The sequence below is a fragment of the Geotrypetes seraphini genome, chromosome 15 (genome assembly GCF_902459505.1).
Source record: "Geotrypetes seraphini chromosome 15, aGeoSer1.1, whole genome shotgun sequence".
NCBI classification, from domain to species: Eukaryota; Metazoa; Chordata; class Amphibia; order Gymnophiona; family Dermophiidae; genus Geotrypetes; species Geotrypetes seraphini.
In genome coordinates this window covers 69,448,544-69,467,368 of record NC_047098.1, presented here as the reverse complement: position 1 = coordinate 69,467,368, position 18,825 = coordinate 69,448,544, and the positions used below count along the sequence as shown (strand labels likewise).

The following is an 18,825-nucleotide window of genomic DNA, read 5'->3' as shown; positions in this document are numbered from 1 at the left end:
GAGGATATGTGGTTGACTCTGAAGTCCATCCTACAGGAAGCAACAACCTGCCACATAAGAACAATAAGTAAACGCAGGAGAAACAAAAGACCCCAATGGTTCAGCAATGAAATTTCAGACCTAGTTAAGAAGAAAAAGGAAGCATTTATCGCCTACAAACACTTAGGAAGATAGGAGACGAAAGAGGACTATTTGGACAGATCTAGAGCGGTCAAAAGAGTAGTCAGAGAGGCCAAACTCCGAATGGAGGAAGAGCTAGCACGGAACATTAAGAAAGGGGATAAATCTTTTTTCAGCTATATTAGCGACAGGAAAAGAAGCAAAGATGGGATTGTACGCCTGAAGCAATCAGACGGTAACTTTGCAGAATCAGACTCTGCTAAGGCAGAACTACTAAATGAATACTTTTGCTCAGTCTTCACATGTGAAGCTCCGGGAGATGGTCCACAGCTTCAGACTGGAGATAACCAGAAAGACCCGTTTCAGGACTTCGAATTTACGCCCAGTAGCGTCTTCAACGAACTCTCGAGACTCAGGGTGAACAAAGCTATGGGACCGGACAACCTGCACCCCAGGGTGCTCAGGGAGTTAAGTGAAGTCCTGGCAGAACCATTATCTGTGCTTTTCAATCTTTCCCTACGCAAAGGAAGAGTCCCCTTGGACTGGAAAACCGCCAACGTAATCCCACTCCACAAAAAGGGCTGCAGGACAGAGACAGCTAACTACAGACCACTGAGTCTCACGTCTATAGTGTGTAAGATCATGGAAACACTGATCAAATGGAATCTTGACACAATCCTAGATGAGGAAAACCTACGTGATCCCCACCAACACGGGTTCACCCAGGGTAGATCCTGCCAATCCAATCTTATTAGCTTTTTTGACTGGGTTACTAGACAACTGGATGCCGGAGAGTCACTGGGCGTGGTATATTTGGACTTCAGTAAAGCATTTGATGGCGTACCGCACCGAAGGTTATTGAACAAGCTGAAATCGTCCGGATTGGGAGACACTCTAACTATATGGGTTGGGGACTGGCTGAGTGGTAGGTTACAGAGGGTGGTGGTGAACGGTACCCCATCAGAAGCGTCGGACGTCCTCAGTGGAGTACCACAGGGCTCGGTCTTGGGCCCGATTCTATTTAACTTATTCATAAGAGATATGACGCAGGGACTTAGAGGAAAGGTATCACTGTTCGCCGCCGTCGCCAAAATTTGCAATATAGTAGGCAAAAGCTTGATACCTGATCATATGACACAAGACCTACTGCTGCTGGAACGATGGTCAACGACTTGGCAGCTGGGCTTCAATGCTAAAAAATGCAAGGTAATGCACCTGGGCAAGAGAAACCTGCGCAGAACTTATGCACTAAATGGTGAGACCTTGGTTATGACCACGGCGGAACATGATCTAGGGGTGATCATTAGTGAGGACATGAAGACTGCCAATCAGGTGGAGAAAGCTTCCTCCAGGGCAAGACAAATGATGGGTTGTATACGTAGAGGTTTTGTCAGCAGGAGATCTGAAGTCATCATGCCGTTGTACAGATCCATAGTGAGGCCTCACTTGGAGTACTGCGTTCAATTCTGGAGAATACACTACCGTAAGGACATGCTGAGGATCGAGTCAGTTCAGCGACTGGCCACCAAGATGGTCTCGGGGCTCAAGGATCTAATGTATGAAGAAAGACTAAAAAAGTTGTGGCTGTATTCACTTGATGAACGAAGAGAGAGGGGAGACATGATTGAAACGTTCAAGTACATCACGGGTTGCATCGAGTCGGAAGATAATATTTTCTGTCTCGTGGGTCCCTTGACCACCAGAGGGCATCCGCTGAAAATCAGGGGAGGGAAGTTTCATAGCGACTCCAGAAAGTACTTCTTCACCGAAAGAGTGGTGGATCAGTGGACTTCCACTGCAGGTAATAGAGGCCAGCAACGTGACGGATTTCAAGAGAAAATGGGATGCTCACTTGGGATCTTTAAGGGAGTAAATTCAGGGGGGGGGCAGATAATTGGCAGGGGCAGACTCGATGGGCTATGGCCCTTTTCTGCCACCATTTTCTATGTTTCTATACATAGTCTCAGAAACAACACTTGATAAATCCATCAAGACAATAACAATTGTGTATATATATATATATAAACCCATAACCCACCCTCCCTCCCAACACTATTTTTCTTTATTCATTTTTAACCTCTCATCAAGTGTACAAGAATCATAAGAATCAACACTTAGTTAAAAACTTGAAAAACTTATCATTATACTCTATTAACATAAAAGAAATCCTTACCCTACCCTCCCTCCATCCCTATTAATTTTTTTTTTTTTTTTTTTTAATTTCTTTATTCATTTTTAAACTTACATCAAATGTACAGTAAATATCAACCAAATATAATACATCACTTGAAAAATTTTCAATATCATACACCAAGAAGATTTACTCTATTAACATAAAAGAAATCCTTACCCTACCCTCCCTCCATCCCTATTAATTATTTTATTTCAACACTTTGTCCAAACAACCCCTCCCCCCTCCCTTCCTTAAATGGTGCATCTTTAAAAAAAATGGTATCTATTCATTACAAAACAATGTTAATGGTTCCCATATTTTAATAAAACTTTTATAATAAATAGGGCGTGGCTTGGACGCGAATGAAGACGGTTGGGTGAAAGAATAGCTCCGTACAAACAGGCTTAATTTTTAGGAAAAAACTACAAAAAAAGATTTTACACTTAAATTAAAGTTTGCCTCCTTAATCAAGTTGGAGAAAGAGGGGTGCCTCTCTCGATCCTGGTGCGTTTTTGAGTGAGAGTCGGGAGACAGAGGTCCCGTTTTTATTTCTGGGAAGTGAGGAGTGGAGGGCTAAGTACGTCTCAGCAGCTCTTGGATATTATCGGAGGAGACTGATTTGAGACGCCGTAGGGCAGAGGAGGCTTCCTTTCCCCTCTTTGGCACGGTTTGAGTCCTGCGGTGTGAAACGCTCGAAGAGAGGTTCCCCGAGTGGGGTTTGCGGGCGGTTGCTCGATGCGCGATCGCGGCCATCTTGGATCGTAAAAAAATTAATTATTAATGGACAAAGTCTGGGACTGCCGGTGAGCTGCTTAGTGATAAGGATAAAGGTTTTGAAACGCTTAATGCCTGTCATACTAAGGAAATAGGCTGTCTTGGATTAACTGTCCTCTGCTGGAAATAAAGCAAGGTCTGTAGTAAATCTACTGGGCAATCTCTGCTGTTGTATCTGAAAGATCAGATATAGGAGATTGTATGTTTTTCTCAGCGTTTGGTCCATGAGAAAAGGACAAATAAAAGGATTAATGTAACCTGAAAAAAAAAGTGACATTGAGATAATTGAGAGATGCTGAAATAAAATATTGGATGGAATATTGCTCTCCTTGGTAGAGGCTGCGATTGGGCTTATAAGAGGAGAGCTAGAAAAGAAGGCTACAAATTTTTCAGCACTGAAGCCAGATGTCACAATAAGTTTGGTAAATTAATCCTATAAAAGAATAACCAGCCATATCTAAAAAGGAATTACTACTCTGAGTCTTATTGCCTTCATAGAGACTGAGATAAGGCTTGAAGGAGGAAAAAAAGATTACTGATATTTTTCTCAAAGCAATAGAATCTAAGACAAATAACTTACAGTTGCTTTAAGAATACTGAGAAAAAAAAAAAAAAAAAAAAGGGGCGTGGCTTGGACGGATGGTTGGATAAACGAATAGCTCCTTATATGCAAATAAATTAAAAAGATCTACTATCAAATATTTTAATTTTAAAGAAACTAAAATATATATTGAAATATGACTTCAACTAAACAAAATAAAGCTGAATTGGGAGCTGGAACATCGGGAAGTAATAAGAGGTCGAAACCTGAGCCAGGTACACCCTCTAAAATCCCATTACCAACAGAAAAAAATCTAGATGTTATGGAAGAACTAAGACAAATAAAAGAAATTGTCTTAGATAGTAACAAAAAACTACAAAAAGCAATGGAAGATGCTGCAATCCTAACTAAAAGAGTAGACATTACAGAAAATAGAATTTCAACATTAGAAGATATTACAGAACAATTAAATACAGATATGAATCACAGCAAAATCATATGGAAAGAAATAACAGAGATAAAAAAAAATCTTGAAGACAGCCGGAATCGTGAAAGACGGAACAATTTAAGAATAATCGGATTACCTGAAGGAGTGGAAAAGAATGATCCGATTGCATTCCTTGAAAAATTTCTACCTAAAATACTACCACTGAAATTTAAAACGGAACTGGAAATTGAAAGAGCTCATAGGATTCCAACACAAAGAAATAACACTCAAACAGGTCCAAGAACTTTAATTTTCAAACTTTTAAGACATCAACAAGCAGTTGAAATTTGCCAAATAGCCAAGGAAATCAAAAATCTTAAATGCCAAGATTCAAAAATATACATTGTCCCGGACTTTGCAAAAGAAACAGCAACAAGAAGAAAACAATTTTTAGACATGAGACCACAACTAAGATCTCTAGGAGCTAGATTTGGGCTCCTCTACCCGGCGATTATGAAGGTTACCATTGCTAACAAAACGCAAAATTTTACAGATCCAAAAAAACTACAGGAATTTATAAATCAACTGGAGCAACCTATGACAATCTAAAAAAACAATTAATGAGTTCATACTAAAGAATATTGACGGTTAAAGATAGTTCAGAACGGAAAACAATGGAAAAGAACACACAAGGATCGAATTAAAGACTTAAACAACTCGCAACATTCTCCATGGAAAACAAGAAAACTGAAAAATACAAAAATTCTAGAATTCTACTCAGAATAAATAAGATAAACTTACTGGAAGGAACGAAATTGAATTGAAACACATCTCCGAACTCAAATGATGACGAAGAAAGTTTTTTCAACAAACTTAAAATATACTGATTGAATGAGAAATTTTGAAAGCGGAGTCATAATAAGAAAGAGAATCATCCTTCAATCACATAGAATATTATAAAAAAAAAAAAAAAAAAAAAAATAAGACGAAGTGATTGGTTTGCTATATTTCCGGTTGAAGGTGGTACTTTGGGTTTAATTTTGCGCTTCAGATACATTAAAATGCGTCTCAAATACAAAATATATGAAAAGAATGTATCTGAGGCGCAAAAATTGCCTGGAAAAAAAAAAAAAAAAGAAAGGGATTTAAAAAATTTTTTTTTTTTTTTTTAAATATATATATCTCAAATTTTATGTTCTTTTATTTATTAAGTGGAATTTTAGTACCCACAATTGTTCAACCTGGCAATCCTCTATGAGAGATAAAATGAGGGTTTTTGGCACAGGATTTCACTCTTATCTGTACAGGCCTCAGATACTTTAAAATCATAGATATCTAGAGAGTATACTATTGAGACAGAACTTATAAGAACATTAATGGGAGTGTTAGCTTCTTTTAATTGACACGCTCTTGTGAATTATAACAAAATAATGAGTATAGAGGATGGGAGGATTCCTGTGCTGAAGACTCTTGTTACAGTTCTGAGGAAAGAGGCTAAATTGGAAAGCTTATTAAAACAAAAATAATATTCCACCTGAAAAGAAACGAATTGTAATGAAATGTTCTTAGATATAAATGATTTAATTTAATCATTCTTATGGATTTAAAGACATACAAATACAGAAAATAATCTTTCAATACATAAGAATGAAAAACTTTTTACTTATTCTTATAATTAATAATAAAATAAGAGAAAATATACAGAAATAGGGAAAAAATGGTAGTACTTTAGATAATTATTAATAGCTTGTCGGAGTTATCTAAATCTAACCTCAACCTGCGTATCCAAGTTTTCGTAATTAATAAGGGGGGGAAGGGAGGGATAAGAGGGATGGGAGGGAATAAAAGGGAAATATATAAGGTAATCATGGGAATAAAGGAAAAAAGAGAAATGAAATACTTAAAACATTGGGAAAATATACATAATTTAATACCTGAAAATTTAAAAATAAATGGATATTAAAATTATGTCTTTAAATGTTAACGGTCTAAATCATATGATTAAAAGAAAAAAAGCACTATCATTTTTAAAAAGGCAAGATGCAGATATATGTCTTATACAAGAGACCCACCTCTCACATATAGAATCTAAAAAGCTAGAAGGAGGCTGGGTCAAACAGTGTTTTTTCTCACCAGCTACAGGGAAAAAAGCAGGTGTTGCTATTTTAATTAATAAAAAATGCTCTGCTTCATTTAAACTAAAAGCTTCGGATATTCATGGAAGATGGATAATGGTGGAAATGAATATGGGAAATACTACCATGACGTTAATCAACATATACGCCCCTAATTCGAACCAAAATGAGTTCTTTAAAACTCTTCAACAACTGATCATACCACTGGCTACTTCAAATCTTATAGTAGCAGGGGACTTCAACGCTGTAATGGATCCTTTATTAGATAAAAACCCAAGTAGAGTTATGAAATCTATGGGACTAGATAATTTGATTCAATCTTGTGATTTAATAGATATATGGAGAATACTTCATTTTGATGGTCGGGAATTTTCTTTCTGTTCTCATGTTCACAATTCTTTTTCAAGAATAGATTATATCTTTACTTCAAAACATCTTGCACATCAAGTGACACAAGCAGCCATTGATCCAATTATTCTATCTGACCATGGTGGAGTGTGGATCAAAATTAAAACTACATATCAAAATAATAACAGACCAATTTGGAAAATAGATAATACAATGTTGGTTGACAAAAATTTTTGTGAAAATCTTCTAACAAAAATGAAAGAATTTTTTCAAATAAATGATAATGATGATATTAACAGAGAAACTTTATGGGATGCCTTTAAGGCAACAATTAGAGGACAAATAATTTCTTATTCGGCTTTTCTAAAAAAACAAATTAAAAAACAATTTTTAATCTTAGAAAAAGAGATAAAAAATTTAGAATCAAAACTTATAGAAAAATGGGAATATTCTATTCAACAAGAATTATTAAAATTAAAAGGTAAATATAATGAGATCTCATCTAAGATGATTAGGAAAGATTTATTTTCTCAACAAACATTGTACTATGGTAATTCAAACAAATCAGGAAGAATATTGGCAAACTATCTTAAAGCGAAAAAAAGAAAAACAAAATTAATAGCAATAAAAGATGAAAATGGAAATACATATACACAAATTGAACCTATATTAAAACAATTCTTAAAATTCTATAAATCTCTTTATTCTTCCGAAAATTATCCAAATAAAGAAAAAGATGGTTTTGAATTTTTAAAAATGTTAGAGGGTCCAAAAATTCCTGAACATATAAAACGAAGTTTGGAAGAACCAATATCACTAAAAGAATTAGGAACAGCTTTGAAGTCCCTTAGAGTTGGATCCGCTCCAGGTGGTGATGGATATACAGTGGAATTTTATAAAACATTTCAAAACTTTTTATTACCCTATTTATTAAATCTCTATCAATATCAACTCAATAAAGGTTGTATTAAAGGCACTATAGCAGAATCTTTGACTATTGTTTTGCCAAAGTCCAATAAAGATCCCACTTTGGTATCAAACTATAGACCAATATCTTTAATAAATGTAGATGGAAAATTATTAGCAAAAATACTTGCGTTAAGATTAGCTAAAGCTCTCCCCCATATAATAGGTATGCATCAAACAGGATTCGTTGCTCAAAGACATTCATCTCACAATACCAGATTAACATTCCATATGTTATATTTAACAAAGAAAATGAATGAACCTACTTTTGCAATTTCATTAGATGCAGAAAAGGCCTTTGATAGAGTAGAATGGCCTTTTATGTATCAAGCAATGGAATGGTTTGGTATAGGTCCTGGATTTATACAAATGATACAAACAATGTATAGCTCCCCTTCTGCTAGACTATATATTAATAATACGTTTTCAGAAAAATTTAATCTACAGAGAGGAGTTAGACAAGGATGTCCCTTATCCCCTTTGCTGTTTGATATTGTTTTAGAACCCTTAATATTAGCTATCCAACAAGCTAAGGAGATACAGGGTATACCTCATTCAGATAAAGAATATAAGATATCTGCTTACGCAGATGATTTATTACTATATCTGAAGAATCCAGAATCCACCATTCCACATCTACTTGAATTGATTGAGAAATTTGGAAATTTTTCAGGATATAAAATTAATTGGAATAAATCAGAAATTCTTCCACTAAATATACATTGTACAAAAGGTTTATTTGATACATTCCCTTTTGTTTGGAAGGAAGAATATATTAAATACCTTGGAATTTTAATAACAAAAACAGTAGACGAAACAATGAAAATTAATGAAAAATGCTTATTACAAAAAGTAACAGAAATGTGTGAGCAATGGAATCCTTTGCACTTATCTTGGTGGGGAAGAGTACAAACGGTAAAAATGATGATTTTACCGGTAGTATGTTACCAAATGGGGATGATACCAGCTTTCTTTCAAGATTCGTTTTATACAAAAATTAATAGGACTTTGACAAAATTTATATGGCTTAATAAAAAACCAAGAATTGCTCTAGCGTCATTACAAAGACCAATTAAGGAGGGAGGGGTAAATTTTCCCAATTTTTATAGGTATCATCAAGCCTATATCTTACGTCATGGTATGTATTGGATCCTCCCAGAACCCACAGATAATACTCCAGATTGGTTTTGGCTAGAATGGAGACTTATGTTTCCATTACGTCTTAATCATGTAATTAGTATCAAGATGCCAAGGTTATACAAAGATCATAAAATATTTATGGATACCTGGAAAACTCTAAAATACATAAGTAATCTTACTCAAATTCCAATTAGTAAATCAACCAACCAAACTATATGGCTAAACCCCAAGATCAAAATTGGCGGTTTTAAAGTCATCTGGAAACATTGGATGATAGCAGGCATTCGCACTTTGGATGATGTAATTAATAATGATAAATTGCTGGAGTTTTCACAATTGCAACAAAAATTTGGTCTCAATAAAACACAATATTTTAAATGGTTGCAATTGAAGCAATCTATTCAGAAAGGGTTCCCTGAATGGAAAGATCTTGCTAAATATCACAGTTTGGAATTCTTATGTTTCCAGATGGACTCAATAGGTCACAAAGCCGCACAGTGGTATAAATTAATATCCGGATATATAAATAAAAAACCAAAAAATGGTCTTAGAGACATTTGGAGCATTGAGATAAAACACCAAATTAGTGCATCTCAATGGCCACGACTTTGGTCTTGGAGGCTAAAATGTACGGTGTCAGCATCTATGAGACAAACTTGGTTTTTTCTTCTTCATAGAGCTTTTTGGACCCCTACTCGTTTACAAAAAATAGATAGTTCAAGATCTAATAGATGCTGGCACTGTCATATTGAAATTGGGACATTAGATCATCTTTTATTCTTTTGTCCATTTATCCTATCATTCTGGAAATCAATTTGGCCCCAAATTAACAGATTGTTAGAAAATCCAGTAGCCTTGACATATGATACTATATTATTTGGAACAACTATGAGAGCAAAAAGTCAAATTTCATCCAGTAATAACAAACTTTTATTTATTTTAACTGGAATTGCAATACAACAAATTACATTCAATTGGAAACAACATGATAGATTGAATTATATGTTCTGGTGGAATTCGGTATGCCACATATATAAAATGGAACACGCTATTGCAACACACAAAGGATACATGAATAAATTTAAAAAAATATGGGGACCATTAACCGATTTTTGTAAAGAAGGATAATTTTTCCCATAAATAAAACTGGAAATATTTGAAGACCGTTAACATGATTTCTCTAATGAACTTTTCCCATGATAAGATAATTGTAAAGAGGGAAATGGGGTGGGTTTTTCAATTTTGATTATTACATACTAAATTAATATTCAAAGAATGTACAATAAAATTGATTAATGTATTATTGATTGGGAAGGAGGGTGGGACAGGGGATTATTATATTAATGTTAAATTTGATATTAATATATGAGTTATTCAAGTGTGTATTTAAGTTTCTATTGAGTTTATTTGTAACACTTGTTGTAACATAAAAAATGAATAAAGATTTTTAAACAAAAAAAAAAAAAAAAAAAAAAAAAACTTTTATAATTTCCATTTTGTACCGCTATTGAACGTTCCATGTTATATAAATGACATAGCGAATTCCACCAAAAATTAAAGTAAAGTCTGCTATGATCTTTCCAATTATTAGTAATATGTTGAATGGCAACTCCTGTCATGATCAATAAAAGTTTGTTATTATTCGCCGATATCTGACTTTTTTTTCTCATAGACATGCCAAATATCACAGTATCATAAGTTAACGCTACAGGATTTTCTAACAAACAATTTATTTGATCCCAGATCGATTTCCAAAAGGCCAAGATATAGGGACAATAAAACAAAAGATGATCCAAAGTCCCTACATCAAGATTACAATGCCAGCATCTATTAGATAATGAACTATTCAACTTTTGTAATCTAACTGGGGTCCAAAATGCTCTATGCAAAAGAAAAAACCAAATTTGCCTCATAGATGCTGACAATGTACATCTTATTCTCCAAGACCAAATTTGTGGCCATTGAGATTCTGAAATCTGATGCTTAATCTCAATGCTCCAAATATCCCTAAGACCATTTTTAGGCTTTTTATTAACCAATTCATTAATAAATTTGTACCACTGTGCGGCCTGGTGACCCAGAAAGTTTGCCTGGAAGCATAAAAATTCCATATTGTATTGGGAATTAAGACTTTTCCATTCAGGGAACCCTGCCTGAATGGCCTGCTGCAATTGCAACCAACGATAACATTGCGATTTATTAAGCCCAAATGTATGTTGCAATTGTGTAAAATCAAGCAGCTTTCCATTTGACATAACATCACTTAAAGTTCGTATTCCTGCACTTAACCATTGCTTCCAGACAAAAAGTATTTTATAATACAGGCAACCATAGGTAGAGCAGAAGTTCTTTAGCTAGAAAGGGTACAGAGGCGAGCCACGAAACTAGTAAAAGGAATGGATAATTTGAGCTACAAAGAACGCTTCGGAAAACTGGGACTGTTCTCCCTCGAAAAGAGGATACTACGAGGGGATATGATAGAGACTTTCAAAATACTAAAAGGATTTGACAAAATAGAGCATGGAGCACCTTTATTCACATTGTCAGATAGGACACTAACAAGAGGTCATGGACTCAAACTGAGGGGCGGCAGGTCCAGGACAAATGTCAGGAAGTTCTGTTTCGCACAGCGAGTGGTGGACGCTTGGAATGCTCTCCCGGAGGAGGTTGTGACGGAGGCTACCATTTTGGGATTCAAGCGCAAGTTGGATGCATACCTTCTTGCAAATCACATTGAGGGATACGGGTAATCAAGGTCTCCATCAGGGAGCACCTAGCATTGGCCTCCGTGTGTGCGGGTCACCGGACTAGATGGACCTAAGGTCTGATCCGGTGAAGGCGCTTCTTATGTTCTTATGTTACTTTGGTTTAGGTTTATCACCTTACTCCAGGTCAACTAGTCAACATGATTTGACCCTGGATATGTAGTTCTGATTTTCCTAAGGAAATAGATGGTAAAATCAAAACTAGAAATTGATGCATACAACATTACAAACCCATGCCTACATCAGTCTACTTTCTACTCAGTTCAGCTGGGGGCAGCAATTTTCAACCAGAGTGCCAGGTGTGCAACAGAAGTTTTCTGTCACTCCTGTCCTGTCCCTAGTCAACCATGTGACACTATAAGATTTTTTAAATAACTGAAATGTAATTCACTGTGAATGTTCAGTATTTTAGTATTGTAAAGTAGTTACGGTATATAAATGAATTGTTATGCTATGTCTTGTGTAGTAGTCGGCCGTAGCGGACATCAATTCAAACAGCCTGTTTTAATTTTAATTGCATTTAATTTATTTGCACAAATGTGGAAAGGTGATATATCTAAATTCTATAAATACATTTTGAAGTTATATTTTTCCACAGGGTTTGGAGGATGTTCTGTTACACTGCAGCCAAAATTGAATAGAGCCAGCTAAGGGAGAGTGTGGTGGTCTGTTGCTGTTTTGTGCTTTCTATTTAATTCATGCACCACACGCCTATGCTCCCAAATCTAAAGCACAAGATAATTCTTATCTACAAATCCAATTTTTAGTGAGCAAAACAAAAACCCCACTTTTCTTACCCAGAGGCTGATAAGAAAGGGAATTGAATGACTCTAGCAGGGACTGTGTTCTACTTTCTCTTTTGGTCTAAGGACATTCACTTAATGGAAAGAAATATAGAGGAGCAGCAGAGTTCCCTGTTATTAATCCACAAAATGCGTAGGAGTTGAACATCCTTTTTTCAGAATATAGTTTATTTACTTATAGCCCACCTTTATCAAACTGGGTCATAAAATACACATACAATAATAGTTCAAATGTTATTTCTTGATACACTTGTTGTAAGATGAAAAAATGAATAAAGGTTTAAAAAAAAATAAAATTATCAACCAAATATTTCAATGTGATCCAACACATAGAAAGATATGTTCCCCAAATTAATTTGCTATTAGAAAACTTTGTTGCCTTGTCATATGATACAATTTTATTTGGTACTTCAATGAGGTTTAAAAGTCAAATTTCAATGTCTAACAATAAATTACTATTAATATTGACAGGAGTTGCCATTCAACACATCACTAGGAATTGGAAAGACTATACAAGACTCAATTATACCTTTTGGTGGAGTTCAGTATGTTATATGTATAAGATGGAAAGAGTTCTTGCTTTACAGAATGGGAATTATGATAGGTTTAGAAAGATATGGGAGCCATTGATTGAATAGTCAAATGATTAGACACCTTTAAATACTTGAAATTTTATAATAAGAAGGGATATAATACATATATGAATGAATTTTATTGATATAGGGAGGGCTGGGAGGATGGGATGGGGGGTAATTTAAAGTATTTAAGATTTATGGTTAAGAATGTACAAGTGATTTTGTATAGTATAAGATATCATATTGTATACTTGTTAATTGAAGTGAAAATGAATAAAGAATTAAAAAAAAAAAAAGAAAGATATGTTAACAACAGTTTGTACGGTATCCTATACTCTATTTTTAACCAGTACAATATAAAATTCAGACACATGATCATATCTGGCAATTCCAAACAAAACTTGTGTTGAATATCATGAAATAATAATAATAATAACAGTTTATACACCGCAGGACCGTGAATTTACAATGATTAAAAATGCTACAAATTGAGTAGAATGAACAAAGTTAGAGATTAGTGACTTGCACGGTCTGTGTCTGTGTATGGCCGTTTGGTAGAGGATGGGCAGGGGAGGGCTTCAATGGCTGGGAGGGTGTAGATGGGCTGGAGTAAGTCTTAACAGAGATTTCGGCAGGTGGAAACCAAGCATAGTACCGGGTAAAGCTTTGGATTCTTGCCCAGAAATAGCTAAGAAGAAAAAAAAAAAAAAAAATTTTAAATTGAATCAGGTTGGGCAGACTGGATGGACCATTCGGGTCTTTATCTGCCGTCATCTACTATGTTACTATGTAACAGTTTTAGAGATCAGTTGTTGTGGGAGAGATTGTGCAGATAAGCTACCTAAGTACTTCAGGAACAGATATGTTTTTAGGTGTTTCCTAAATTCCTGATGTTCTATAAAATACTTTTCAGCATAATGCTAGGTTGAATAACAATAAAAGAACACAACTGGTTCTCACCCTGCTCGCTGGATGTTTCCAGTCGGATATTTTGATGGCTGGGAGGTGCATCCTTAAGATGTTCAATGAGGTCACTGACTAAGGCTGGCTGATTTCCAGGGAATACTCCCACATGCTCGCCTGGCTGATACTGCAGCTCTTGCTTATTCTCACAGGAAAGTTTGACAAGGATCGTAGCCCGGCTGGAAACAAAATGAAGCCATTCAAGAGGTTGAATTTACATGGTCAGGATTTCCCTTTGGCTGCTGGCACAGCATAGCCATAAATAATGGAGTCATTTCAATGGGGCCGGTACATAAGGAATGGAGGGGAGGGAGAAAGCTAATCAGTGTTCATCTGAGGGGAGTAGTGATCTCGGTGGCTGATGGAGCTCCCCAAACCCTGCCAGCTGAAGACTCCCAGCATCTCTCCCCTCCCCTCCCCTGCAGGTGTTCTAGTGTCTCTCAACTCTATTCCATCCTCTTCTCCCCCCAGACTTTTTAATGCCTCAGTTCTTTGTTGATAGTGAACAGCTACTTTTTTTTTGCTCCATGTGCCAGCCCTGAGCCTTCCCTATGATACAAATTCTTGTTTTCATATAGGTAGAACCAGGAAGTTATGTCAGAGAGTTGCCCTGGGGAAAGCATGAGTACCGTGTTTCCCCGATGATAAGGCAGGGCCATCAAATAAGACAGCCCCCCCCTTTTTAGAAAAAATTGTAAAATAAGGCACCCCCCCGCAAATAAGCCACCCACCGATACCTGCGCTTACCCGAATCGGGTGGTACGGTGGGTGACTCCGTGTGGTCCCTCCGTCTACCGCGGGGGTCGGCAACCCGCGGCTCAGAGCCGCATGCGGCTCTTTTCCACCTTTGCCGTGGCTCCGGTAGTGTGTCACGCAGGCATGCAACTTACAAGTCCGGCGTCGCGGCGGGAAATAGCCATGCTGAGCAGTGAGCTCAGCACTACACAGATGAAAGCCTTGCTTGCTGATTGGTCCGGCGGCCGTGCCGCCGGACCAATCAGCAAGCAAAGCTTTCATCTGTGTAGTGCTGAGCTCACTGCTCAGCATGGCTATTTCCCGCCGCGACGCCGGACTTGTAAGATGCACGCCTGAAAAAGAAATCATCCTGGCCGGGGTCGGTGTCATGCTCCGGAGATCTACAGCCTTCCTATCTCCCTCTCCCTTCTACCTGCTTCCGGCCACATCCCCTGCTCCGCGGCTCTCTTCGGCAACTCAGCAGCAGCGATCGACACAAGCTTCTGACGTCGGGGCCTACCCTCTGCGAGTCTCGCTTGTTTCAACTTCCTTTTTCCACAAAGGCGGGACTCGTAGAGGGAAGGCCTCGATGTCGGTAGCTTGTCTTGATCACCGCTGCTGACAAGTTGCTGAAGAGAGCCGCGGAACAGGGGGGTGTTGCCAGGTGCAGGTAGAAGGGAGAGGGCCAGATGCAGGACTCGTGGGTGAGGGAGCAGAAGAGAGAGAGAAAGAGAGAGGGGAGGGAAACAAAAGGAAATATTTCATACTGGGCTGGGCCGGAGTGGAGGGAGGGTGGAAAGATTCTAGCTACAGGGTGCAGTAACAAAGGAAAAGGGGGGGAAAGCTGAAAATGGAGATAGTGACACAAAGAAGAGAAAGGGTAAGCAGGACCTACTGAATAAGGATAGAGATACAGAGGGGACATGAAAGGGTAAATAAGGCATCCCCCCAAAAATAAGCCCTAGAGCATATTTTGGCCTTCCAAAAAAAATAAGACAGTGTCTTACCATCGGGGAAACACGGTAGTGAGTAAAAGTCACTGCTCATTACTGGTGAAGAATGGTGGGAAGGAAGAGAGTTGACGGGCACCGATCTTCATGGGGGTAGGGTTCTCATGCCTTCCCACCTTGGGCTCAAGCCCACCCAAAATTGGATGTCTGCCTACACCCCTGGAGGGGAGAAAATTCTTCCTCCGCCACTAACCTGAACTCCCTGTTTCGTGCTCCCCCCCCAAACAAAGTAAGCAAACTATGCCTATGGTGCCATGTTCCAGAATTGCCTTTCACATGACACCATGCCTTAAAAAAACAGAAGGGAAATCAATGATTGTTCTTCATTGAGCTTTTTTGACCAGTGACTGTATTACACTGAGATTTAACACAAGCCAGAACCTACTTATAACACTCCTTATGACTGAATAATTCAGTGTTTGACCACCTTGCTCATGAATAAGAAAAGGCTTTTTTGTACTGTAAATCAGGTACATACCTGGATTGTATACTCTGCAGGTTTTGTCTAAATGTGATTTTCATTGGAATGACATTCCTTGAATGTATGGTAGCGAGTGCTGTAAGAGTAAATACATCCCAGTTAATCTGCTACATAATGCTAATTTGTGGGTCTCTTCAGAGAAACTTCCACTCTTATTTGCTGTGCCTGCATGGTGGCGGCAGTAACATTCTCTACATCCAGCTGGCTTTGGCATCTGATAGACCCAAGAGGCTCTTGAGGCCTGAGCAGAGTTCTGCCATTGTTGAAAGTACCACACCAACTAAAACAAGCACTGCCATATTCTCATTAAGTGAATGTTGGTTGAATATTGAATTGCACTTTGGAAAATTCAGATTTTAGTTTTTGTGACATTTGTAATTTTATTAAACTTACCCTAGCTGAGCACCCACAAAGCAAAACCAACTGCAGGCCTACCCTACATTCCTACTGTACTTTTACTGGGTCCAAACAACTTCTACAAATACAACCAATTCTTCTCTTCCAGCTATTTAGAGCATGAGTCCCAAATCTGATTTTCAGGATAGCTATAATGAATATATATGAGATTTATTTGCATGGTCTGCAATTTTGAATTTATATATTTTAAGGATTATAAGCAAGATTGTCAAGTGATTTGTTTTAAAAAAAAATTCTGATTGATTATTATACACTTGTTGTAAGATTTGAAAATGAATAAAGATTAAAAAAAAAAAAAAAGAAAAGTGTTGAGAAAAAGTTGGAATCCTTCAAAACAAGCATTATAAAGACCAAAAATAATAAAATTAACCATGATATGGAGGATTATAAAAAAGGTAGTACTTATCCTTGGATCAAATCCAAGGAGCTCAAATTGTGTTAGATGCCCCCGCCTACCTTGACTTCAGAAAACAACTCAAAACACACTTACTGAACTCTTAATACACTTTACTTCTACTATCTTTCACCACCATCCACTAATGGCCAGGAATCTCTTCCTACTCCTTTTTTTATTGTATGTTCCTAACCTGTTAACACCAATGACTTCATTGTTTGTACCTTTGATTAACTGATGTGAACCGCCTAGAACTTGCTGGGTATGGCGGTATACAAAATAAATTATTATTATTATTAATAAAAGGAAGATATTGTATGATACTATTTTATTTGGCATGTCAATGAGAGCAAAGAGCCAAATTTCATCTAAAAATAACAGGCTTTTATTGATTATGACTGGGGTCGCCATACAACAAATTACAAGTAATTGGAACAGACTCAATTACAGTTTTTAGTGGAATTCGTTGTGTCACATATATAAAATGAAAAGAACAATAGCCAGGAATTATAATAAATTTAAAGAAGTCTGGGGGCCATTGACAAATTATTGTAATGAATAGGTACCATTTTTCCCTTAATAGTACAAATGTAAGAGTGAGGGAGGGAGGAAGGTAGGTTTGTTTTGGTTTTTTTTAAATTCTTTATTCATTTTTAAACTTTCAAGCGTACAAAATTCATAATAAACACTATTAATTAGACCACTTCAATAACTTATCGTATCTTATAAATATAAATGCAACCCTCCCCCACCCTCCCTCTAAGCCCATTATTCATTATAAGATTATAAACCCTCCTATTAAACCCTTCCCCTCTTTCAACACTAAGTGGTGTATAATTAATAGAAAAATGGCATTTAATCATGACAAAAAGATGTTAATGGCTCCCATATTTTTATAAAACTTTTATACTTTCCATTCTGTACCGCCAGTGATCTTTCCATTCTATATAGGTGACACAACGAATTCCACCAGAAATTAAAATTAAGTCTACTGTGATCTTTCCAATTATTAGTAATATGTTGAGATGGCAACTCCTGTCATGATCAATAAAAGTTTGTTACACGATGATATCTGACTCTTTTTTCTCATTGGTAAGAGAGAATTCAATATATGATATACGTGTTTTATATGTGTAAAGATAAGGGTGGGAGGGAGGGAGATAAACGTTATTAATTTGATTATTGCAGAATATCAAGTGTTGTATCCAAGTTAAAATGTTGTTTTTTTATGATGCACTTGTATGATATAAAAATGAATAAAGAATATTAAAAAAAGGAAGATCTCAACATCATGCAATGACATCTCTTGCTCACAAGGATTGGCACCCAATGTACAATACACTTCTCACTCACAAGCACCAGTTCCCATGTACAGTAACCGAAGAGCCACTGCACAAATAAAGCAGAGTTCTGAAATAAATGAGTACATTTGTATTTTGAAATTCCTGCCTCCCTTGTGTACATAAATACCCCATGCATATTCATGCAAAATTCTTATAAATCCATAAGAGCTGTGGTTAGAGCAGTGTATCGCAAACAATTTCAAGCCACAGCACACTAAACTTAGGCCGCAACTGGAGGACCTCTTAACATGCGCGGCTGATGTGATGATGTCACACGCATGTGTGACATCATCATGTTTATGTCTGTACATGTGCAGAGGCCCTGAGCTTCTCAACCTGAAATTGGTACACCAGTGGGAAGAGGTACAGAAAGAAGGCGAAACGTAGGTGGGGAAGTGCTGGCGCTGGCTGACTGCCTACAGGACATGCCTTTCATGTTCAATTCTGATCTTCTTATCTCAAGAAAGATAAAGTGGCGCTAGAAAAGGTTCAAAGAAGAATGACCAAGATGATAAAGGGGATGGAGCTCCTCTTGAATGAGGAAAGACAAAAGATTAGGGCTCTTCAGCTTGGAAAAGAGATGGCTGAGGTGAGATAAGATTGAAGTCTAGAAAATCCATCTGAGAGCCTGGACAATCCTCTAAAAAGAGAACATGTCCAGGTTTTCCCGGATGTCTGGTAACCCTAAGCCTTTTTGAAGCTTACATAATTGTTT

The 18,825-nt window shown here is 37.0% G+C and overlaps 1 protein-coding gene across 1 annotated transcript in view; it reads right to left on the bottom strand.

The window, feature by feature from the left end:
* NOS2 (nitric oxide synthase 2) overlaps positions 1-18,825 on the bottom strand; it is a 135,815-nt gene that overhangs the window by 53,963 nt on the left and 63,027 nt on the right. The window contains exons 18-19 of the mRNA XM_033922490.1: positions 15,954-16,032; positions 13,728-13,909 (exon numbers count right to left, since the gene is read on the bottom strand). Coding sequence (XP_033778381.1) covers positions 13,728-13,909; positions 15,954-16,032 — 261 coding nt within the window. The remainder of the gene's footprint in view (positions 1-13,727; positions 13,910-15,953; positions 16,033-18,825) is intronic.